The 19,935-nt window shown below is 36.1% G+C and overlaps 2 protein-coding genes across 4 annotated transcripts; both read right to left on the bottom strand.

Moving 5' to 3' along the window:
* Window positions 1-2,498: 2,498 nt before the first annotated feature.
* On the bottom strand, window positions 2,499-7,961 carry aldh3a1 (aldehyde dehydrogenase 3 family, member A1). Its single transcript, XM_059514515.1, has 10 exons — window positions 7,482-7,961; window positions 5,711-5,891; window positions 5,345-5,576; window positions 4,606-4,691; window positions 4,299-4,507; window positions 3,827-3,944; window positions 3,559-3,700; window positions 3,301-3,467; window positions 3,114-3,213; window positions 2,499-2,806 (listed from the first exon to the last, which is right to left on the bottom strand). Exons 2-10 carry the CDS (start codon window positions 5,864-5,866, stop codon window positions 2,538-2,540), a joined length of 1,479 nt encoding a protein of 492 aa, XP_059370498.1. The 5' UTR covers window positions 5,867-5,891; window positions 7,482-7,961; the 3' UTR covers window positions 2,499-2,537.
* A 75-nt stretch (window positions 7,962-8,036) lies between these two features.
* On the bottom strand, window positions 8,037-15,127 carry aldh3a2a (aldehyde dehydrogenase 3 family, member A2a). 3 transcript variants are annotated; one of them, XM_059514514.1, is made up of 11 exons: window positions 14,450-14,656; window positions 13,738-13,926; window positions 13,423-13,654; window positions 13,171-13,253; window positions 11,402-11,610; window positions 9,966-10,083; window positions 9,746-9,887; window positions 9,503-9,669; window positions 9,338-9,437; window positions 9,030-9,268; window positions 8,037-8,083 (listed from the first exon to the last, which is right to left on the bottom strand). In XM_059514514.1, exons 2-11 carry the CDS (start codon window positions 13,897-13,899, stop codon window positions 8,066-8,068), a joined length of 1,470 nt encoding a protein of 489 aa, XP_059370497.1. In that variant the 5' UTR covers window positions 13,900-13,926; window positions 14,450-14,656; the 3' UTR covers window positions 8,037-8,065. The 3 variants fall into 3 exon arrangements, with proteins under 3 accessions (XP_059370497.1, XP_059370496.1, XP_059370495.1); XM_059514513.1 differs by lacking the exon at window positions 14,450-14,656 and adding an exon at window positions 15,076-15,127 and having other exon boundaries at window positions 9,746-10,083; XM_059514512.1 differs by having other exon boundaries at window positions 9,746-10,083; window positions 14,450-14,662.
* Between the last annotated feature and the right edge of the window lie 4,808 nt (window positions 15,128-19,935).

Below are 19,935 nucleotides of genomic sequence, written 5' to 3'. Positions count from 1 at the left end.
ACTCACTTTTCTCAGCGAACGACTCATTTTACTCAGCGAACGACTCACTTTCCTCAGCGAACGAATCACTTTGATCAGCGAACGAATCACTTTCCTCAGCGAACGAATCACTTTCCTCAGCGAATGAATCACTTTCATCAGCGAATGAATCACTTTCATCAGCGAACGACTCACTTTCTTCAGCGAACGAATCACTTTCCTCAGCGAACGAAAAACTTTCATCAGCGAACGAATCACTTTCCTTAGCGAATGAATCACTTTCATCAGCGAACGACTCACTTTCCTCAACTCAGTCCTGTAGCTAATTTCACATAATGATTACAAATTACAAAATCATTATTTTTAAAAAGGTTTTATTTAAAAATTTGCCTTATTAAATGAACTGTTATTTATAAGCTTTTTTCCCTTCTGGGGCCTGAAATTGATGAATTTTGGTAAATATTTAGTTACATGTGTTTTTTTTTATTGTGCTGGTAGTAGGCTAGTGCTGGCACCTTGTCTGGTTTAAGCCTGTCATGGATAAATAATGATGACAATAAAACCGCCAGTAGGTGACAGCAAAACCATGGTTTAAGTATTTATTGAATCGTTCAAATCAAACCTTTCGTTCAAAACGGCTGATTATATTAGAAAGCAAACAAGAGAGTCCATTTGAATGGACTGTTGAATCACTGGCTCACTTGATTCGTTGAAAATCTGATGAATTCAAGGAACAAAACACCGTGTTAAGGGCCGTTCACAAGTCGCGCCTAAAAACGCGTCGCTTTCTCCTTCTTTCCAAAGCACTAGGGCAGTTCGCTGAGGAAAGTGATTCGTTCGCTGAGGAAAGTGAGTCATTCGCTGATGAAAGTGATTCGTTCGCTGAGGAAAGTGATTCGTTCGCCGAGGAAAGTGAGTCGTTCGCTGCGTGAGGTGAGTGCGTATACTGATGCACCGCCGGCCTTTCAGTGGTAAACTCAGTGGCTACTGGCAATTGTATGGTGAATTCCAGCGACAAGTCGGTAACCTTATTTTAGAACCGGACCGCACGCCATCCTAGACGGGACCGCCTTGTGGCCAGAAATCTGTGCATCTTCTGTTTGCGTATCCTGTGCGCTTTTGTCATTGGCGGAGCAGTCGGTCAATCCCACCTTTCCAGTAAATACGACTTGTGATTGGACTGTACGTCAGCAGACAGCAAAGCATTGGCCAAGAGCAGAAGGCCCTCCCTGCAGGCTTTTTTTTAGTTGCGAGGTTGCGAAGCTTCATTTTCGCTCAGTCTGAGTTTCAAAGTTTCAGAGCAGAGCTGCGTGACAACGCTGCCACAAATCACGCGAGTCGCAAGCTCGCAACTGAGTGGGCGTATCTCCACAAAGTGGGTGTTGTAAACTCGGCTCTGAAAAAATTGTCTGCAATAGGAGTGCAAATGTAATGTAACGTAATAAGTTTCGCCCTTTCGAACCTCAGTTTTCAGAGTTTCAAAACTTTTTTCACCTATTCGCACACCAGTTTTCAGATCACTATTTACAAGGTTTCAAATCTTGAAAACAAACTATACACTGGGAGAACAGTGACAAATTCGAAACTCTGAAAAAATGATTGCACAACACCATTAAAAAGAGTGTTGCACTTCTGAAGAAGGAAAACTCAAAAACAAAATTATGTTTGAAGAGATTAAATATTTTTACCACTTTGCAAGCCTGCAAAACTCTGTTTTCAGAGTTTCAAAACTTTTTCACACATTCGCACACCAGTTTTCAGATCACCATTTACAAGGTTTCAAACCTGGAAAACAATCTAATACAGTGGGAGAACAGTGACAAATTTGAAACCCAGAACAAGTCTTTGCGCAACATTGTAAAAAAAAATGTTGCAGTTCTGAAGAAGGAAATCTCAAAAACAACAATGTTTGCAGAGATATTTTTATTTTTTTACATTTTGCAAGCTTGCAAATCTTATTTTTCGATCTTGCAAAACTTTTTTTTGTAAGATTTTGAGTTTTCGAACACTTAGTATCAACCTTTCAGAACTTTATTTTCAGTTTTGAATCATGGCAGCATTTAAATGCTCTTGGGTGTAATAACCTCCCTTGATTAAATCTATTGCTTAGGAATGCAAATACAATGTAATATGAATCAACTTCAATTGAAAGAACATATGTGACCCTGGACCACAAAACCAGTCAAAAAAGGGTCAATTTTTCAAAATTGATATTTATACATAATTTGGACGTGGAATAAATAAGCTTTCCATTGCTGTAAGGATAGGACAAGAAAACTCCCTTTTGAGAAAAAGTTGTCCTTAGCAATGCATATTACTAATCAAAAATTACGTTTTAATATATTTACAGTAGGACATTTACAAAATATCTTCATGGATCATTATCTTTACTTTTGGCATGAACCATAAATCGATCATTTTGACCCATATGGTGTATTTTTGGCTATTGCTACAAATACACTCGTGCTACTTCAGACTGGTTTTGTGTTTCAGGTTCACATATCAGAATCAAGAAATCAGCAATGCCATGTTATAAGCTGTAAAAGGTTTTTTTGTACTTATATCAGCACAGTGAGCACAACTATTAAGGCAACAAGCAGACCAATTGCTAACAAGGTTGCGATGATGGCCCACACACATATCCCACTACAGCTGCACAAGCGATGCTGCATGAAAAACTTGGCCTTGCGCAGTCGGGCTGCTGTTAGCGGAGGGTAACGAGCGTAATTCAAACCCTCCATAGCAAAAGACTTGATGAGACAGGCACGATGGTGACTCAGCTGGTCAAACGTGTGTCTCCCATGATATCTGCCCATTCCACTGTTTCCTTAAAAAGAGTGAGAGTGAAAAAATTCATAGGTTGAGACAAACAGATCAATATACTGCACAATTCAATACACTTATTTAAGAGCTGGTTATTCTAATATATAAATAGTTAAATGTAATTTAATATAACAGCTTGTTAATTTTAGTAAGATATTGATATGTATGTAATTACCATTATATACAATGTCCTAATTTAAGTGATTTCTAATCTTATTTATAGAATGGTCTAATTGAATAGCTGAAATATTGCAAATTCCTCCTAAATATTATTTGTCTTAAGTGTCTTTACGTCTTCTTGGTTGGCTTACCTACACCTCCAAAAGGTAAGGTAGACACAGTGTAATGCATCAAGACATCATTAACAGTCACTCCTCCACTGCTGGTTTCGGTTAACATTCGCTTAATCACCTAGAGAAAAAATAAAAGCAAAAGTACACTTGGACATATTGAAACGGACTTAGATTTATATTTTATTCTGCCTTCCTAAAAACATACCGTTTTATCAGAGGAAAACACATAGAGCGCCAATGGCTTTTCTCTTGCATTGATGAAATGTATGGCCTCATTCAAGCCATTAACAGTGACGATTGGCAGCAGTGGTCCAAAGATTTCTTCTTGCATGATTTTGAAATGGGGTAAAACATCCTTCAGAACTGTAGGAGCTGGTGGTGAAGAAATATACAAGTTTTTGATTTACTAATCAGAATTGATAAACCTCATGCCTTTATTACTGGCAGTAAACATTGTCCTTACCTATGAAACATTGTGAGCGATCACTCTCTCCTCCAAGAGCAATGGTGCATTCATTCATTAGAGCCAATACTCTGTCAAAGTGACGTGTATTAATGATTCGGCAATAATCTGGAGAGCTTTTAGGGTCCTTTTGGTAGAACTCCTGAAATGAGTTAAGATTCCAGGTCATGTCTTACTATCAACATGCACATGGGCTACAATTTAAAAAAATAAATAAAATTATATATATATATATATATATATATATATATATTAAAGAAGTATGCACCAGTAGTGTTTTTTTAATCTCTTCAACTATTCTGTCCTGGATGCTTGGCTCACACAGAATGTAGTCAGGAGCAATGCATGTCTGGCCACAATTTGCAAACTTCCCCCAGGTTATTCGCCTGATATAAAGACATTTGGAAATCTGTTATTTCAGCTGATAATGTTTCCCAGATCTTTAAATTATAGGTTTTAAGTCCTAAAGTCTTAAGATTTTAGGACTTGAAAATGAAAATTCTGTCATTATTTACTCACTCTCATAAAGACATTTATGTGGATTTTTTTTTCTTTCCATTAAAGTCAATGGGGTACAAAATAATGTTGGATCCCATCGATTTACATTGCATAGACAAATCAACATTTTTCAGTTTGTTTTGTACAGAATAAGAAAATCAAACAGGTTTGAAACAACCTAGAGTGGAGTAAATGATGAATTTTCATTTTTGGCTAAACTATCCCATAAAACTGTATACTACCGGCATGCCACAGCAATGTCACAGTTCTTGTCAATATAACAAGGGCTTTTTCCACCCAGTTCTAAAGTCACTGGTGTGAGATGATGAGCTGCAGCTTCCATCACCAGTTTCCCCACCGATCTGCTCCCGGTGTAGAAGATGTGGTCGAAACGTTGCTTCAGCAGCTCCTGGGTCTCTGCAACCCCTCCTGTCACCACTTGATACATCTCCTAATATGAGTTTTTTTAATTAAATTTTCAAGCTGTTCTCAAAAACCTTGAATAACAAACATGAGACTGAATTACAGAAACAAAATGAGTTTATGCACCTTATCCAGATAAAGAGGAAGCAGTTCTTTCATAAGTCTAGCAGAGTGCTCACTCAGCTCCGATGGTTTCAACACAGCTGCGTTGCCTAAACAACAGAAAGAAGTGGAAAACAAAAAAAGTGTAAAAATAAAATCTCATTTGGTGTTGGAGAAGTTCTTAATGAGCTAGAAGAGATTAAAAGATAACATGAAATGAAAATTGACAAATAAATTCTTAATCCACATTCCTATTCTTTAATTTTTCTTCAAAATGTGACAACTTGCTCCTCCTTTTTAAAAAAAAATGCATAATTTAGTCATGAAACATGACCTTGACTGGTTGTTCAAAGACAGCAGTGCAGTCAACTGATCTCTCATTCCTTTTTTTCATCATTTTTATAGGCTTTTAAGCCCCACATGTCTAGATCTGCTACAAGGGTTCTCCTGACCTTACTGTACCTTGTATCCTAATTCCTGTAATTCTGAGCAAGCTTCATTCATGCCAGCAGCGCAAGCTGAGCAGATCTTGTCCAACAAGATCAATCCTTCCTACACTTGTCACTAAAATGTATTGACTTTATCAACTTTCATCACCTCCTACTGTATGTATCATTGTTTTATAATCCAATTTATTTCCAATAGATAAAATCAAATCCTGTCCAACATTTTCTTCTGTTTGTACATGCTTTATATTGTGGAAGTAGCATGGCTGAACACATATTTTCATGTTAGTTGTAATTAGTAAAAAAAATCCTACTACCAGCTGCAATAGCTCCAACCATGGGCTGCAGGATCATGGCCCATGGGTAGTTCCAGGTTCCAATTATCAGCACAACACCCAAAGGTTCAGGCTTTATGTAAACATCATCCAGTGCGCTGTTGAGATTCTTTTTCACAGGCTGAGGAGCTGCCCAGTCTCCCATGTCGCTTTCCGCCAACTTGATGTCATTCTCGATGCTGATCAGCTCAAAGAGTGAAGTGTTGTATGTATTCTGTTTGATGACAGTGTCAATAAAGAGTTAACATTCAGTAACACTTTAATGGAAATTCCACTTTAATGATTCAGTGTTGCTGTTGAATTAATATTTTACAGCTTTTAAGGAAACGGTCAAAATGACCATTGTACCCTGTTGAGGTCTTGTTTTAGAGCTTGCTCGATGTCTTCTTGGCGTTCAGTGATGAGGCGGAGCAGGGCTCTGAGCTGCTGTTTTCTGTACTGCAGGGGTCTGGACCTGCCTGACTGGAAGACTTCCCTCAACCCATCCGCAACCTGCTTCTCCATTGGACAGGTCTGAATTATATATTTTCTGCAGGTTTGAGCAGAAAAAAAGTTACATTTCTTAAAAGTCAACACAAATTCCAATGAGAAAACAGAATATGCTGTAGGACAATTCAGAGGATAGCCAATTCTGATCATCTTTAGACTGATCCTGAGCAGGAATTTGTCAACAAAATTATGTCAGCGTTCTGGGAAATACATTGGCCATTTCAGTTTTTTTTAGTTGTGTCCAATACACATCATCTGTAGATAGATATATGTATATACAGTATATTGCCAGGCTTTGACCAATTATTGTTTAATTTGTTATGGAAAATGTGTATATATATTCATAGGTCATACCTTTTATATTTGTTAAAGCCAACGTTTTGGACCTTTATCTAGTTTGGTGTGGCTTTTCTTTCCGATTAATGTGTAACTAATAGATAAAATACCTGCAAACCTCTGCCTTTCACCATCAAGCTTTGTTGGCATAAAATTAGTTTTTCAAAAATTAGAAATAATAACGAAGCTATTCGCTCTCGGTTTAAAAAAAAAAAAAAGACAGACACCAAATCTTATACTATTGTTTACTGGACCAAGTTTGTTGGTCATCTCAACTTGGAGAATGTTTGGTTATTATAAAACTTTTGTTACAAAGTTAAAAGAAATGTGCATAATTTTAAGACAATACAGTACATACATGTAATCCTATTAAACATTAACATAATAACTAAGATAGACATGGATTTGACCTGCACTTAGTTCTCTGTAAATGGAACTACACACCTTTTTCAGCATGTGTAACTTTGGAAACGGCTTACAGTTAACAAAATTCCCCCCGATTTGATATGATTATTTATTTATTTTTTTAATCTGTGGTAAAAATTAGGCATTGTCATCTTATAATTATATTAATTAAATTTTAAATACACAAATGTAAAGTTTTGAACAAAATACCATCTTTTCTATAGCTTTCAGAGAAATAGAAAACAATGTATCGGTTATTCAGCTTTGCACTAATAGAAAAGCTATGAAGTCTATTCATGTAGCTACTCAATAAGACCAGTCTTAGTTAAATCTATTTGGCAACGAACTTGATAACTGACATGTTTACATCGTGCTCATGATTTATATAAAACACAGTTAGTGTAATTAAATTAAATAGCATTTAAATATGATATGCATCAAATATTGTAGTTGTATCTGTATTATGGCTTGTTTTATTGAGTGTTTACACAGACTTTATTATAGTGAACACCGTAGTTAGACAGTTCTGGTCACGTGACCGTTTAGAAATCACGAACATATGTAACGTTACACAAAAATCAAAACAAAGTGACTCTAAGTTGACTTTTCGGTTTAAAATTCACCAAGAAAGCTTTTGGACTCTTTAAAAACTCAAACGTTGGTCACAAATGTTACTGCTGGGGATAAGCGAGTTCAAAACAAGCTGCACGTTGATGGAGATACTACATTATTTACATTTTACGAGACTAAAGCTCCGTTTGTTCGTGTTTAGAAAATCAGTCGGTCGCGTGAACACAGAAAATGTATACATTAGGAAATCTGTTTGTAAGAGTCATGCAACCATTCTGTAAACATATAAACTCACTTCCTATTTTGTCTCAATACTTACATCAACTCGTTTGTAAAGGTTCAGATTAGCGGAATGCCTGGCGGTTCCAGTGCGGTGACGTCGCGGGAAATCAGAACGTGTCCCAGCAGCGTTTATATTCTGTTCATCAGAGGGCGGCGCATCGGTACAGTTAACCCTACAGGACACAGGTCCACCTACGATAGTACATTATCTACTCTTTATAAAGTAGAGCTGCTGAAGTGGGTGTAGCCTACCATAGGCGATGACATTTATTCAATATGATGCAAAAAAAAAAAAAAAATCACACTATTAATAGTAAAACATGGGTTCATTTATTGTAACTTTTATACATTTTATAGAATTCAGGCGATAAAACTTGTTTTTACTTCATTTTATAATGCTTTCTAGTGACTAATTAATTAAAGCTATTATAAAACATTTCCAAGAGTTCTATGGTCCCTATAAGAGCATATGATTATTACTTGTTAACAGAAGTCCGAGCAACAATAAAGACACGAATCAATAGACATGAGTGCTGGACATATTAACATCTTCTATGTGTAAGAAATTACATCAACAGCCCTCTAAGATGATGGGTCAAAGAGACAAACTTCAGGTTGTCCTCATTGCCGCAAAAACCTCTGCAAAGCACAAAAACACAAGTTAAACTACGGTATTTCATGAGAAATACTTTACAACAGGAGGACACATCAAGGTACATGTAATTTAAGACTAAATAAGACAAAAATTATTTTACAACAATCTGGAGTATAAAGGTCAAAGGCTTCTATTTTATAGTTTACCTAGGAAAAATAAAACAGATATTTAAAGGCATATGAACAGGAACATATTTTCCCATCTAACAGCTGGGGGAAACATCTTGGCCATATGCTGCAATGTTCATGCTGCTCAGTTTACTTTTATTAAAAGGGGAACAAAATCTTCAGCTGAGTGATTCTTTCACAGGGACAGAGGCTTTCTGTACTACTTCAAACAGCATCAAATATTATAAAAAGATTATAAACACTACAATATTAAAGTTATGGGTCTTTTTTTCTGGAAAATTAATACTTTTATTCAACAAGGATGCACTAAATAAATGAAAACTGACAGTAAAGACTTTAACATTGTTTTAAAACATTTGAAATTAATGCTGTCCTTTTAAACTTTCTGTTCATCAAAGGATCCTGAAAAATGTATCACAGTTCCCACAAAATATCACGCAGCACAACGGTTATCAATGTTGATGATAAGAATTGTTTCCTGAGAAAAATAATCAGTATGCAATGATTTCTGAAGGATTACGTGACACTGAATACTGGAATAATGGTTGTTGAAATCATAGAAATAAATTAAATAAAAAAAGAAACGGTCATATTAAATTCCAGAATGTTACTGTTTTTAGCCAAAAACAAAACAAACAAACAAAAAAATTCACCAACCCCAAACTTCTGAATGGTAATGTATATGTACTATATATGCATATAGTATATTATACTTTTAAACAGCCTACTATGAAATATTCTGTAGGAAATATTATATTTAGCTCTTATTTACTAAATTTACCCATTTGGAGGAACATCTCACCTGCACCACAAAGGCTGCCAGTGCAGCAAACATAGCAACCTGAGCCACCTGACGCCAGCGAGCCAGATTAACTTGCTTCAAGAGTAAAACACGGGCCCAGCGTAACTTCTCCGTTGTATGGGGTGGGTAGCGCATCTGATTCACTCCCTCCATGTTCAGCTTCTTAATAAGACAGCTGCGAAGGTGACTCAGCTGATCGAAACTGTATTTGCCATGGTAGCAACCAGTTCCACTATTCCCTGTTACAATTACATAATAAATAAATGTTTTTCTGCCGATTTAGAAGACTAAAGACTAAAGATACTCACCAACCCCACCAAAAGGCAAATCACTTATGGTGAAATGCACCAGACAGTCATTGGCTACAAGAGCTCCACTAGATGTCTCTGATATCATCTGTTTAATGACCTGCGAAGAAATACAAAATGTTCAATTGCTGTTTTACTGTTGGTGGAAATAATGCATGACTCTACCTTTTTACTGGAAGAGAAAATGTAGAGTGCCAAAGGCTTTTCTCGTTCGTTGATGAACTGAATGGCTTCTTTTAAGCCGTTAACAATAACGATGGGTAGAATTGGCCCAAAGATCTCTTCCTGCATCACTTTAGATCCTGGTGTAACATCCCTCAAAACAGTAGGAGCTGAAGCACAAAGGAAAACTCATGAACTCATGACAGCATTACATATTTCCATAACTTTTGCTAAATGACTGCATACCAATATAACACTCTGATTCATCGCTGTCTCCTCCAATAGCCACTGTGCTACCCTCTGTAAGTGCCATTATCCTCTTAAAATGCCGCTGGTTAATAATTCGTCCATAGTCTGCAAAGCTCTTGGGGTCATTCGTATAAAACTCCTGCAAGAAAATAAATAAGACAATGAAGACAAAAGGTCCCATTGTCAAAAGAGCAATAGCATCTACATAAAAACAAACCTGGATACATTTCTGGATCTCATTAATCACTTTGTCTTGGATGCTGGATTCACAGAGGATGTAATCAGGTGCAATGCAGGTCTGGCCGCAGTTCATGTACTTCCCCCAAGTGATGCGGCTAAGGATGCAAGAACATTGGGAAGCAGCATTATACTGAGGAAATTGGCTTAGAATTATTCTTTTAATTACTTCAAAGGTTCAAAACCGGTCTTGACTGCATTAGAGTTCCATATCCCTTCTCAAAATGATTTCAGTTATATTAAAGATCTTCACAGCTTATTACAGCAAAAGAACCAACACCCACATAAACACTGAGCGAGCAAATAAATATAACAAGCAATAGGATAAAAATGACAAAATATTACCACGTTTTTCCTACAAAAAGTACATTTTAATTGAAATCACGCTTTCTCCTGCTCTCTCGCTCCCATTTTAAAGAGTAACTAAACCCTAAACCAACTTTTTTTAGTTAATGATCTGTAAGAATGGGGCTTTATTAGTGCTGTTCATTGATTCGAGTGTTGCTGGTTGTGACAGCACTGTTGGACTGCATAGTTTACCAGCAGACTTTAAAATTAAGCGCCAGTGGTTGCATGCACTTGGCCTGGAAGACCGCAAGTTCCCGCCTAGAGCTCGAGTGTGCAAACTGCATTTTACACGGGATTGCTTCTCCAACGCAATGGAGGTGGAGATGGGCTTCTCCACACAGCTCGCGCTGAAAAGTGACGCGATGCGGGAGTTAAGACCGCAGTTTGAGCCAGTTGCTCGAATTGATATGAACAGACACCTCGACACCCTCCACTTCAGGTGAAAGTGGGGGAGAAAAGTCCTCTACTTCAAATGATCGCTCTGTTGCAAAGCTACTTGCGTCATTACAGTCACTCTCCATTTTAGCGTCTCTGACAGCAGCTGTCAATCAATCCGTCACTGCGAGTCTCAGGATCACGCCGCACTCACTCAGCCCCGCCCTCGGTTCATCCCCTCTATCTCCGCTGTGATCTGCCCACTTTTCAGCATTTTTCAAATATTGTCAGTGTGCGGAGTCAGGCTCTGAGCAGGGGTTTAGTTACACTTTAAACACACACACATACAGTACAGACACAAAGTGTGTTCCATTTGAACATAGGTGGATTTTGTATTTAACTTCGCAAGGTACAGATATTCTGACAAATTAAATGAGATGACAATCCAGAGGGAGCATCACTTCACAGAAAGTGGAGAGGGAAATTTACCCACCAAAGTAGTGCCCACGTGTGATTTGTAAATGGCTGTTCGCAGGGATTATATGCGCTAGACGCGACTGTTAAAAATGCTAATATCTGGCTCACTTTTTTTAAATATAATTCAATGGCCAGTCGTCAATTATTCCCTACATATATTATTATTATTTTATATGTTCGATTATTTTAGGTTTATATAACTCATGGCAGACTCACCGGCAGGCAATTCTGATGTCACAGTTTTTGTCAATATAACAAGGGCTTTTTCCACCCAGTTCTAAAGTCACTGGTGTGAGATGATGAGCTGCAGCTTCCATCACCAGTTTCCCCACCGTGCTGCTCCCGGTGTAGAAGATGTGGTCGAAACGCTGCTTCAGCAGCACCTGGGTCTCTGCAACCCCTCCTGTCACAACCTGATACATCTCCTGAACACAATAATAGAGATGGTAGAATTAAAGGGATAGTTCACCCAAAAATGAAAATTCAGTCATTAATTACTCACCCTCATGTTGTTCCAAACATAGAAGACCTTCGTTCATCTTCAGAACACAAATTAAGATATTTTTAATGAGATCCAAGAGCTTTCTGACCCTGCATAGACTACAATATAATTACCACGTTAAAGGAACAGAAAAATAGTAAGGACATTGCTAAAATAGTGCATGTAACATCAGTGGTTGTAACTGTAATTTTATGAAACTACGACAATACTTTTTGTGCGCTAAGAAAACAAAAATGACGGCTTGTTATTATAACTTCATTTTTTTTTTTTGGGGCACAAAATGTATTCTTGTAGCTTCATAAAATTACGGTTGACCTACTGATGTCACTAGGGCTGTTAAAATAGCTGAAAAACTTAAATTGTAACAAACATTACTATATAGAATTATATTAAAATTTAAAGGGCGTAATTTCATGTAAGGAGGTAAAAACTTTTGGCTTCTCCCCTAAGGCCACAAGAGGGCACATCGAGCAAAATATTATGCACGTTTCTTTAAAGCATAATAAAATGACACAACTATCTTTGAAATAAGTTCATACTGTTTCAAATAATGTTTAAAAACCTTGTATTAATAAATTTGCTTAAACATTTAGAAACAAAATGGCATCATGCATGTATGTATAGTTTAATACAAAGGACCAAAAACCAATCAGAAAGAGTACTTTCTTCATTTAAAAACTTGAGATGCAGTGGGATGGGGAAAACTGCCATAAAGTCTTGAGACATGTTTTTAGAGTTTAACTTTTTATTTTATTTATTTATTTTATAAATATGTGGCTCTCTTGGGCGAGACGCAAATGCTACACGGATAGATGTCCTTCTAGAAAATGCAATAAATATGCCTCCTGTCTAATCTATTTTGACATAAACAACATCTTCCCCACACTGAATGTTCTCTTTTTCTGCAAAATTTTGAATGAACAATGTAGCAGCGCAGCATCTAGTGGGTTCAACTGGACAGGCAAACAAAAGCATTAAAATGTAATGACACTTACGTCGTCATCGCATTTCATGCTCCACTGATAAGGCTGCCTGACGCACACCTAATATTCGAAAGCAACATTTTTGCATTCGCATGTATATTTTTATTTTAAATTCGATGAATATTTGAAATTAGATTTTTTTTTTTTGACATCCCTAGATGTCACATGGACTATTTTAACAATGTCTTTACTACCTTTCTGGGCCTTGAACATGTCAGTTGCTTTGCCGTCTATGCAGGGTCAGAAAGCTCTATAATCTATAATAACTTAATTTGTGTTCCAAAGATAAACACATCTTACGGGTTTGGAACGACATAAGAATGAGTAATAAATGACAACATTTACATCTTTTGGTGAACTATCCCTTTAAGCTTAGAATTAAGCAAATAAATTAAAAATTAAATTAAATGTTTAATTTATACAGGAACACTAAAATAAAATTAATAAATAAAATGAAAATGACATTTTAAAAATGACAATGTCATTAAATGAAGAATTACAGGGTCCAAGTAGAGAGACAGGAGCTCCATAACTTTGGCTGTGTGGGAGCTCACTTCTGAAGGTTTCACAACTGCAGCATTACCTACAGAAACAAAAAGATCAAAGAAAGATGTGATGATAAAGAGAATATTAGTGAATAGCTACATCTGTTCATCACATAAAGACATTTAATGGTTTTTTTCTACCTTTTAAAATAGTAATAATTACATGGCATATTGACAGTTTCAAGAAACAGTAGATTTGTGCTTTACCTGCAGCAATGGCACCCACAAGGGGCTGCAGGGTAACTGTTATTGGATAGTTCCATGCCCCAATGATAAGCACAACACCAAGAGGCTCTGGCTGTATGTACACATCATCTGCAATGGTGACAAGGTTTTTATTCACAGGACGAGGAGCTGCCCACTCAGCCAGCTTGCTGACAGCCAGATTGATTTCTCCCTCCAAGCCAAGGATCTCAAACAAATGTGTTGCATTAGCAGTCTGTGAAAACACAGCTATTAAGTTCAGTACAAACAGACATCCGATTCCAGATAAAACATGCAGAGATTGCACTTTTTATTCACCTTATGGAGGTCTTTTCTCATGGCACTGGCAATGTCTGTTGTTTTTTCCTTAATGAATCGCTTTAAGTTTTGAAGTTGTTTAATTCTGTAGTCTAGGGGTTTAGATCTTCCAGTTAAGAAAGCCTTCCTGGCCTGCTGGACAGCCTGCTGCTCCCGAGACATTGTGGAAAGTCAGTCTAGATTGTGATCCTACAAGCAGAGAAGATTTAATAAAACAAATTTGAGTAGCATGCTCAATTCTACAGCATGCATATTTCACAAAGGCCATCATATTTCAGATTTTGTATAATATACCCTCATGAAACGCATGTACGTTTATGACACGTGGAATCCCAGTTAAATTTACATGAAATATTCCTTTGTCAGGTCTCTTTTGATAGCTGATGTCCAGGGGTGTAAAGTACTGGAGTAATTGTGCAGCCCAGTTTGTCATGAATACAGTGTTATTAAACTTTAGCTATTAATATGTTTTTAAGCAACTGAAAAAAGCACAAATGTCAGGGAATGTGAAAAGTTCTCGAGACCCAAGTGGGTTAAAAAAAGTTGTGTTTATTGGCCTAAAGTGCATACTTTTTAGATCATCATGATAAAGAAGCATTCAATAACAATTTAAGCTAACCCAAATGTATTTAGGGTAATACTCAACAGGCATGAAAGGAGTACGGTCTAGAAGCAGAAATGTGAACACTGTATGACTGTTGAAAGAACTTACATTAATTCTTGTTTATTTCAGCTGTTGTCTAAATTGTCTTTTCCATGTGGATTTTCTAGGACGACGACCTCTGGTTATGTAATTCCGGTGGGAGGAGTTTGTCGGACTTTTTGGAGTTCGGGAATTTGATTCATCTCAGTGAATCGAATCATTTGAATCGGTTTACTAAACGATTTGTTCATATAATTTTACCTCGGTTTTGTGGTTTTGTCAAATGCTGGAGACGACTTCAGTAAAGCAAGAACAAAAAAAATATTTAATTTAACATTTTGTTTACAGTCTTACATAATCGGCACATTAAGAAAATTGTGATTAAACAAGTAACAGAGCTTGCTTCACAGAGAAAATCTGTGTGTCGTGATTTCAACGTGTGGAAAAACGTAGTATTCAATTTTATTAATTAAATGTGGACACTTTTTACCTCCCTCTAGTATATGTGGGGAAAATACGTTTAATCCTTAAGTTTTCCACACTTTAAGGGAAGTATAACTTCTATTTACATTGTACGATAATGTCACATGTCGATGTCACATTACGATAATAATAACTGGCAAGATTGTAATGTGCAAGGCTGATGAAAAAAAGGCAGCTTTCAGATGTGTGAAACTGACAGATTACATCATTACCTCTGAAGACATCAACAGCTTCAGCATCAACCTGCGTCGGGGGTCGCCGGTCTTCTTCTGTGTTTTATGGCGGACTAGTGCAGGGGGAAATATCTTCCCGCCACCTGCTGGGCTGGAGTGGGGAAACATCCTTGCAGTCTATTTCGTTTTAGGGACTTTTTAGGATTAATTAATACTTTAATCGACTGATTATATATCTTAGACATTTCATTATCTCCAGTTTCACATCAAAATTAACTACTCACCTCAACTGACAACTACTGTAGACTGTATGCCCATCTTTGAACCATTCATCCTCAAATAAAGAGATATAGGCCTATACTAAGAGTAAATCTCAAATGGTTGAGCATTAATATCATTGGCAAATGCAAACAACCCTACTACCTCGCTTTAAGGCACTATAAATATTAACATTCTGTAAAACTGCTTTGAAACTATGTGTATTGTGAAAAATGCTACCACATAAAATTAACTTGACACCTTTACTTCCATTGTGATGTTTGAACAGATACCTCCATTAATCCATTGATGACTTCTACTTATATAATCAGTATAATCAGTTTTTTCCATTCAGATGATTCTGACGTTGCTCCCATCATTATAAGACTGTGATGTTCAACATCAGGTAATCTCCTGCTGTCCAGAATCAGGTGCTTTGTCTTCATCTGGCATCTCAGATGAGACCTGTCTACGGAGAAGGTTTAGTGATGAGAATATATTCATCCCAAAAAGTAATTGGGAAATAGTTATGAGTGATCCTTATCTAAGAGAAGTCATGCCTGAATCTCCTTCCATAAACTTGTGAGAAGTCATCTTCCAGCTAGGAAATCAAATACCTGGTTAGGCTTAAGTGTAGGAAATTACAGATGTGGTAATTGCAATCATTGTGATAATATGGTTAAGACTGGTGTGTTTAGAGATGTAACCTCTGGTTCTGAATTTAAAATAAGATCATTTATTAATTGTAATACCTCATTCGTGGTCTATAAGTTGGAGTGTCCATGTGGTTGTTTCTATATAGGGATGACTACAAGAAAATTAAAGACCAGATTAGCAGAGCATAAAAATGCGATTAGAGTTTGCAACCCATTATACCCTATGGCCCTACACTATAGAGATGCGAATCATGGTAATCCAAGTACATTAAAAATTACTGGCATTGAACATATCCCGAAATCAATCAGGGGAGGAGATAGGACTAATAGGCTGTTACAGAGAGAGTCTTTCTGGATTTATACATTGAAAGCAACTACATTTCCAGGCTTAAACGGAGAGTTAGACTTTGTACCATTTCTTAAATGAATTTTTTTTTTCTTTTGTCTCTCATTCATTATATTTATGATGATAATTCCATGATTTATTATTTTTGTGTGAGATGGTTTGATATTTTTTATTTATTTATTTATTTATTTGTCTCATGCATTATATTTATGCTGATAATTTCATGATTTATTACTTTTGTGTGAGATGTTTTGATATTATTATTATTATTTTTTTTCTCTCTCATGCATTATATTTATAATGATAGTTTCACACTTTATGACTTTTGTGTAAGAGATGCAAGTTGAATTGCCTTCCTTTTTTTTTTTTTTTACCTCTCTCTTTGAGTTCCTTTACACAGAGTGACCAGGTGTTTCTAATTTGATTAATTAGCTGTTGTTAAATGAACTGAGACATTGTTTGTAATACACACCCTGATGAAGGCATGTAACCGCAACGCGTAGGTGTACCTCTCACCATTTTTTAAAAAAGCAAGCCAAGAATGTAATAAAGGCTTTTTAATTTTTTCACTGAGATATTCGAGTGCCTTGGAGTTCTTGTCTTCAGATATTCATCAGGCTGATTGGTCTCCAGCAGTCATGGGCTCCTGCATGCGCTCCTTTATCTTCAATTCCAGCTAAAGGCTGTAGGGATGGTGCCAACCACAGCTGGCTAGGCTAAATGTCCTGGTAGCCCTGTACACTGTGGTCGTGGATAGAGACGGGCTCTTCCAGATGGTACAGAGGAGCTGACACACATCCACTGAAGAGACTGAGGCTGCTGGTCGCATGCCGGGAAGAACAGCAGCATTCTTCATGTAACGCTCTTCCAAATCTTTAGGTTTTCTAGCTTTGGCAGAGATGCAGATGTAGGTGTGATCTAACCTGATTACAGTTGCCAGCTGTGAAAGCTCACAGGGCCCACGAATGGAAGAGACGGTCTCCACTAAGAAGCCGCTTAGGTGTGCGGGACGTGCCCTGGTTCTTCTCGGGTAATGCTGCTCCATAATAAATCAAGAGAAACTACACAAACTGACAAATTGATGAAACTCACCTGAAAGAGAGTTGTGAAGAGCTTGCGTATGTGATCAGGCTTCAAGGCTTCAGGGACAGTTGTGTAGATTTAAAAAAATAAATAAACTAAAGCTGCTGTACTGACACAGAATGCTGCAGCTTATTTAAATGTACAATATGACATCATTAGCAATGAGTCAATTAGAGCAGCATAAGATGTTACATGTAATATATGCTTTGTCTCATTTAGAAGGCTGCATCCTCCGGGGGCCGTACTTTCTTGCTGCATATGTCATCGGGAAGTCTAATTTAAATTGTGTGTGTGCACACACGTACTGGTGTCTGTTAAATAAGGCCAGTATTATTATTAGAAACTCATGTGGATCATGAATCATTTAAGTGTACAAATAATTCCAGCACTGACTTACAGTTTTCCTTCACTAAAGTCTCTTCTTTTTGAAGTGCACATCTGCTTCGGTGGCTTTTTCAACCTCCATAGACTTTAGCACAAGCTGGTAGCATTTGCTTGTGAAGAACGATGTCATCAGTTGTGAATCTATTGAACGAATCTGTGTTTGAAGTCTGAATAAATCTTGCTTGTGAAGGAATACATATGCACATTCGTATTTATTTAATTTAATTTTTTATCCTTTTGTTGTCCTTTTTCTACATTGGTAAATGTCCAGTATAGACCAAATAAAGCAGAAACAACAGATATGCTTATATTACTGAAGAAATTCTGCAGTGTCTTGATTTTGTTGCAGACACCAATGAAAATAAACTTGAGGTTGTGAACAAGAATTATGGAGAGGCTGAGAATAAAAAAGGGAAAGAAAAAATCTGGGTTGCTTCTGGCAAGCTTTATTTAGTGATCTTCAGTCATTAATGCCATTTAACTGATACACCACTGTATAATGGGAATGTCATGTTTATTAGATTACTACCTCTCTGCTTTTATATTTCATGATGCTAACATTTTGAGATAAACTCATCAGTTTATCAGATCTTTAGGCAAAATATGCAAACTTACACACAAACAATAATATGGAATTTGGAGCAGTTGCTGATATTCACATTCTATGGCAAAAAAGGTAAGATTCAATTCTGATAGCTTGTATTATAAGACAATAAGAGTTTAATTACAGCAGACTGCTTACATAAAATGCATGTTAATAGCAGATGTCAGTTTGTATCCCCATTATATATATATATATTTTTGATAATAAGATGATAATTAAATACTTAGTTTTATGATTAAATCTCTGTTGTTGTTGTTGTTGTTTTTTATTATGGGGGCAAAACATATAATGTAATGCAATACAATGATGATTGAGATTTAAACTAATAAACTTCTAAGCCTGATGCATCATATTTGATACTCACTATTAACCTGATTTTTTTCTCAAATTAAAATTATTTGTGGATAATCAAGTAACCCTACTTTGCTTCAGTACAAAAAAAGTTTTAATCTTGAAATATTACTAATAGTGCTGTCAAATGATTAATCGCTATTAAACACATCCAAAATAAACGTTTTTGTTTACATAATATGAGTTTGTGTACTGTGTATATTTGTTGTGTAAGTATAAATACATACACACACAGTATATATATTGAAAATATTTACATGTATATACATTTATATATTTATATTCTTATTTTATAATATAAATATACTTAATAAATAAACATAACATCTTTCATAAATATATAAATGCATGTGTTTGTATTTATATATACATAATGAATATGAACAGTATACACATATATATTTCCTAAACAAAAACGTTTATTTTGGATTTGACTCAATGCGATTAATTGTTTGACAGCAATAATTACTAACAAAATAAAAGTGATTCTTATGTTTACTTTAAACCATTAAAGATTTCACAGCAAAAGACACATGTACCATGCACAACCTGAAGGCAGATATTTTTATGATTATACTAAAATTCCTTTTAATAGCTAAAAGTATAAATTATCAGTCAGACAACAGAAGGAATAAATGGTGTACAACAAAATTTTCAGCAAAGTTTTGATCATGTTAATAAGACATTAGAAATATGAGTATTTAATATGATACAATATAATTTACAGGGTTAATATGAGACTTGGTTATGGATTATTGTGTGTAAGAGGTAGGCCATAATTCCCATTAAATTACAGAAGGATTTCTTGACCATGACACTGGAGATGGACCCACCCATGTCTGTTGCCTCACCCCATAAATCTTTTACTTTGATGCCTCACATGGACATGTGATGTTGAGACATGAGTCACTCACCAGGTGACTTTTTAGTAATAACAGTGGCCATGCATGTTCAAACCTATTATTCATACCATTATCTCATACAGTAGATATATTGCAATCAAAACTTCTGGGAATGATGCACTGCAAATTAATTTCTTTCTCCATATTTATGTCTTGTTTTCCTGTACAAATATCGAATCATTAAAGATACATTTACTTGAGAATCAAAATGAATAAAAATATTATATCTGAAACCTGTATCAAAGATAAGTGAGTTTGTTTAAAATAAAAAATAGTGACTGTCAAATGTGTAAGAAAAATCAACTTAATTCAAAG

The sequence above is a fragment of the Carassius carassius genome, chromosome 28 (assembly GCF_963082965.1).
Source record: "Carassius carassius chromosome 28, fCarCar2.1, whole genome shotgun sequence".
In the NCBI taxonomy this organism is placed as follows: Eukaryota; Metazoa; Chordata; class Actinopteri; order Cypriniformes; family Cyprinidae; genus Carassius; species Carassius carassius.
The sequence above is the reverse complement of the archived record's forward strand: the minus strand, read 5'-3'. Positions and strand labels throughout refer to the sequence as shown.

What these genes read in the sequence shown, in the direction of transcription:
- aldh3a1 (XM_059514515.1), bottom strand. Translation starts at nt 5,866, where the DNA reads ATGGAGAAGCAGGTTGCGGATGGGTTGAGGGAAGTCTTCCAGTCAGGC. An exon ending in GACATTGCTGTGGCATGCCG is followed by an intron (nt 3,945 to 4,298) that starts GTAGTATACAGT and finishes TCTTTATATCAG; the next exon opens with GCGAATAACCTGGGGGAAGT. An exon ending in AGATTAAAAAAACACTACTG is followed by an intron (nt 3,701 to 3,826) that starts GTGCATACTTCT and finishes AACTCATTTCAG; the next exon opens with GAGTTCTACCAAAAGGACCC.
- aldh3a2a (XM_059514513.1), bottom strand. Translation starts at nt 13,899, where the DNA reads ATGTCTCGGGAGCAGCAGGCTGTCCAGCAGGCCAGGAAGGCTTTCTTA. An exon ending in TGTGGGTGCCATTGCTGCAG is followed by an intron (nt 13,254 to 13,422) that starts GTAAAGCACAAA and finishes TTGTTTCTGTAG; the next exon opens with GTAATGCTGCAGTTGTGAAA. An exon ending in GACATCAGAATTGCCTGCCG is followed by an intron (nt 10,084 to 11,401) that starts GTGAGTCTGCCA and finishes TTGCATCCTTAG; the next exon opens with CCGCATCACTTGGGGGAAGT.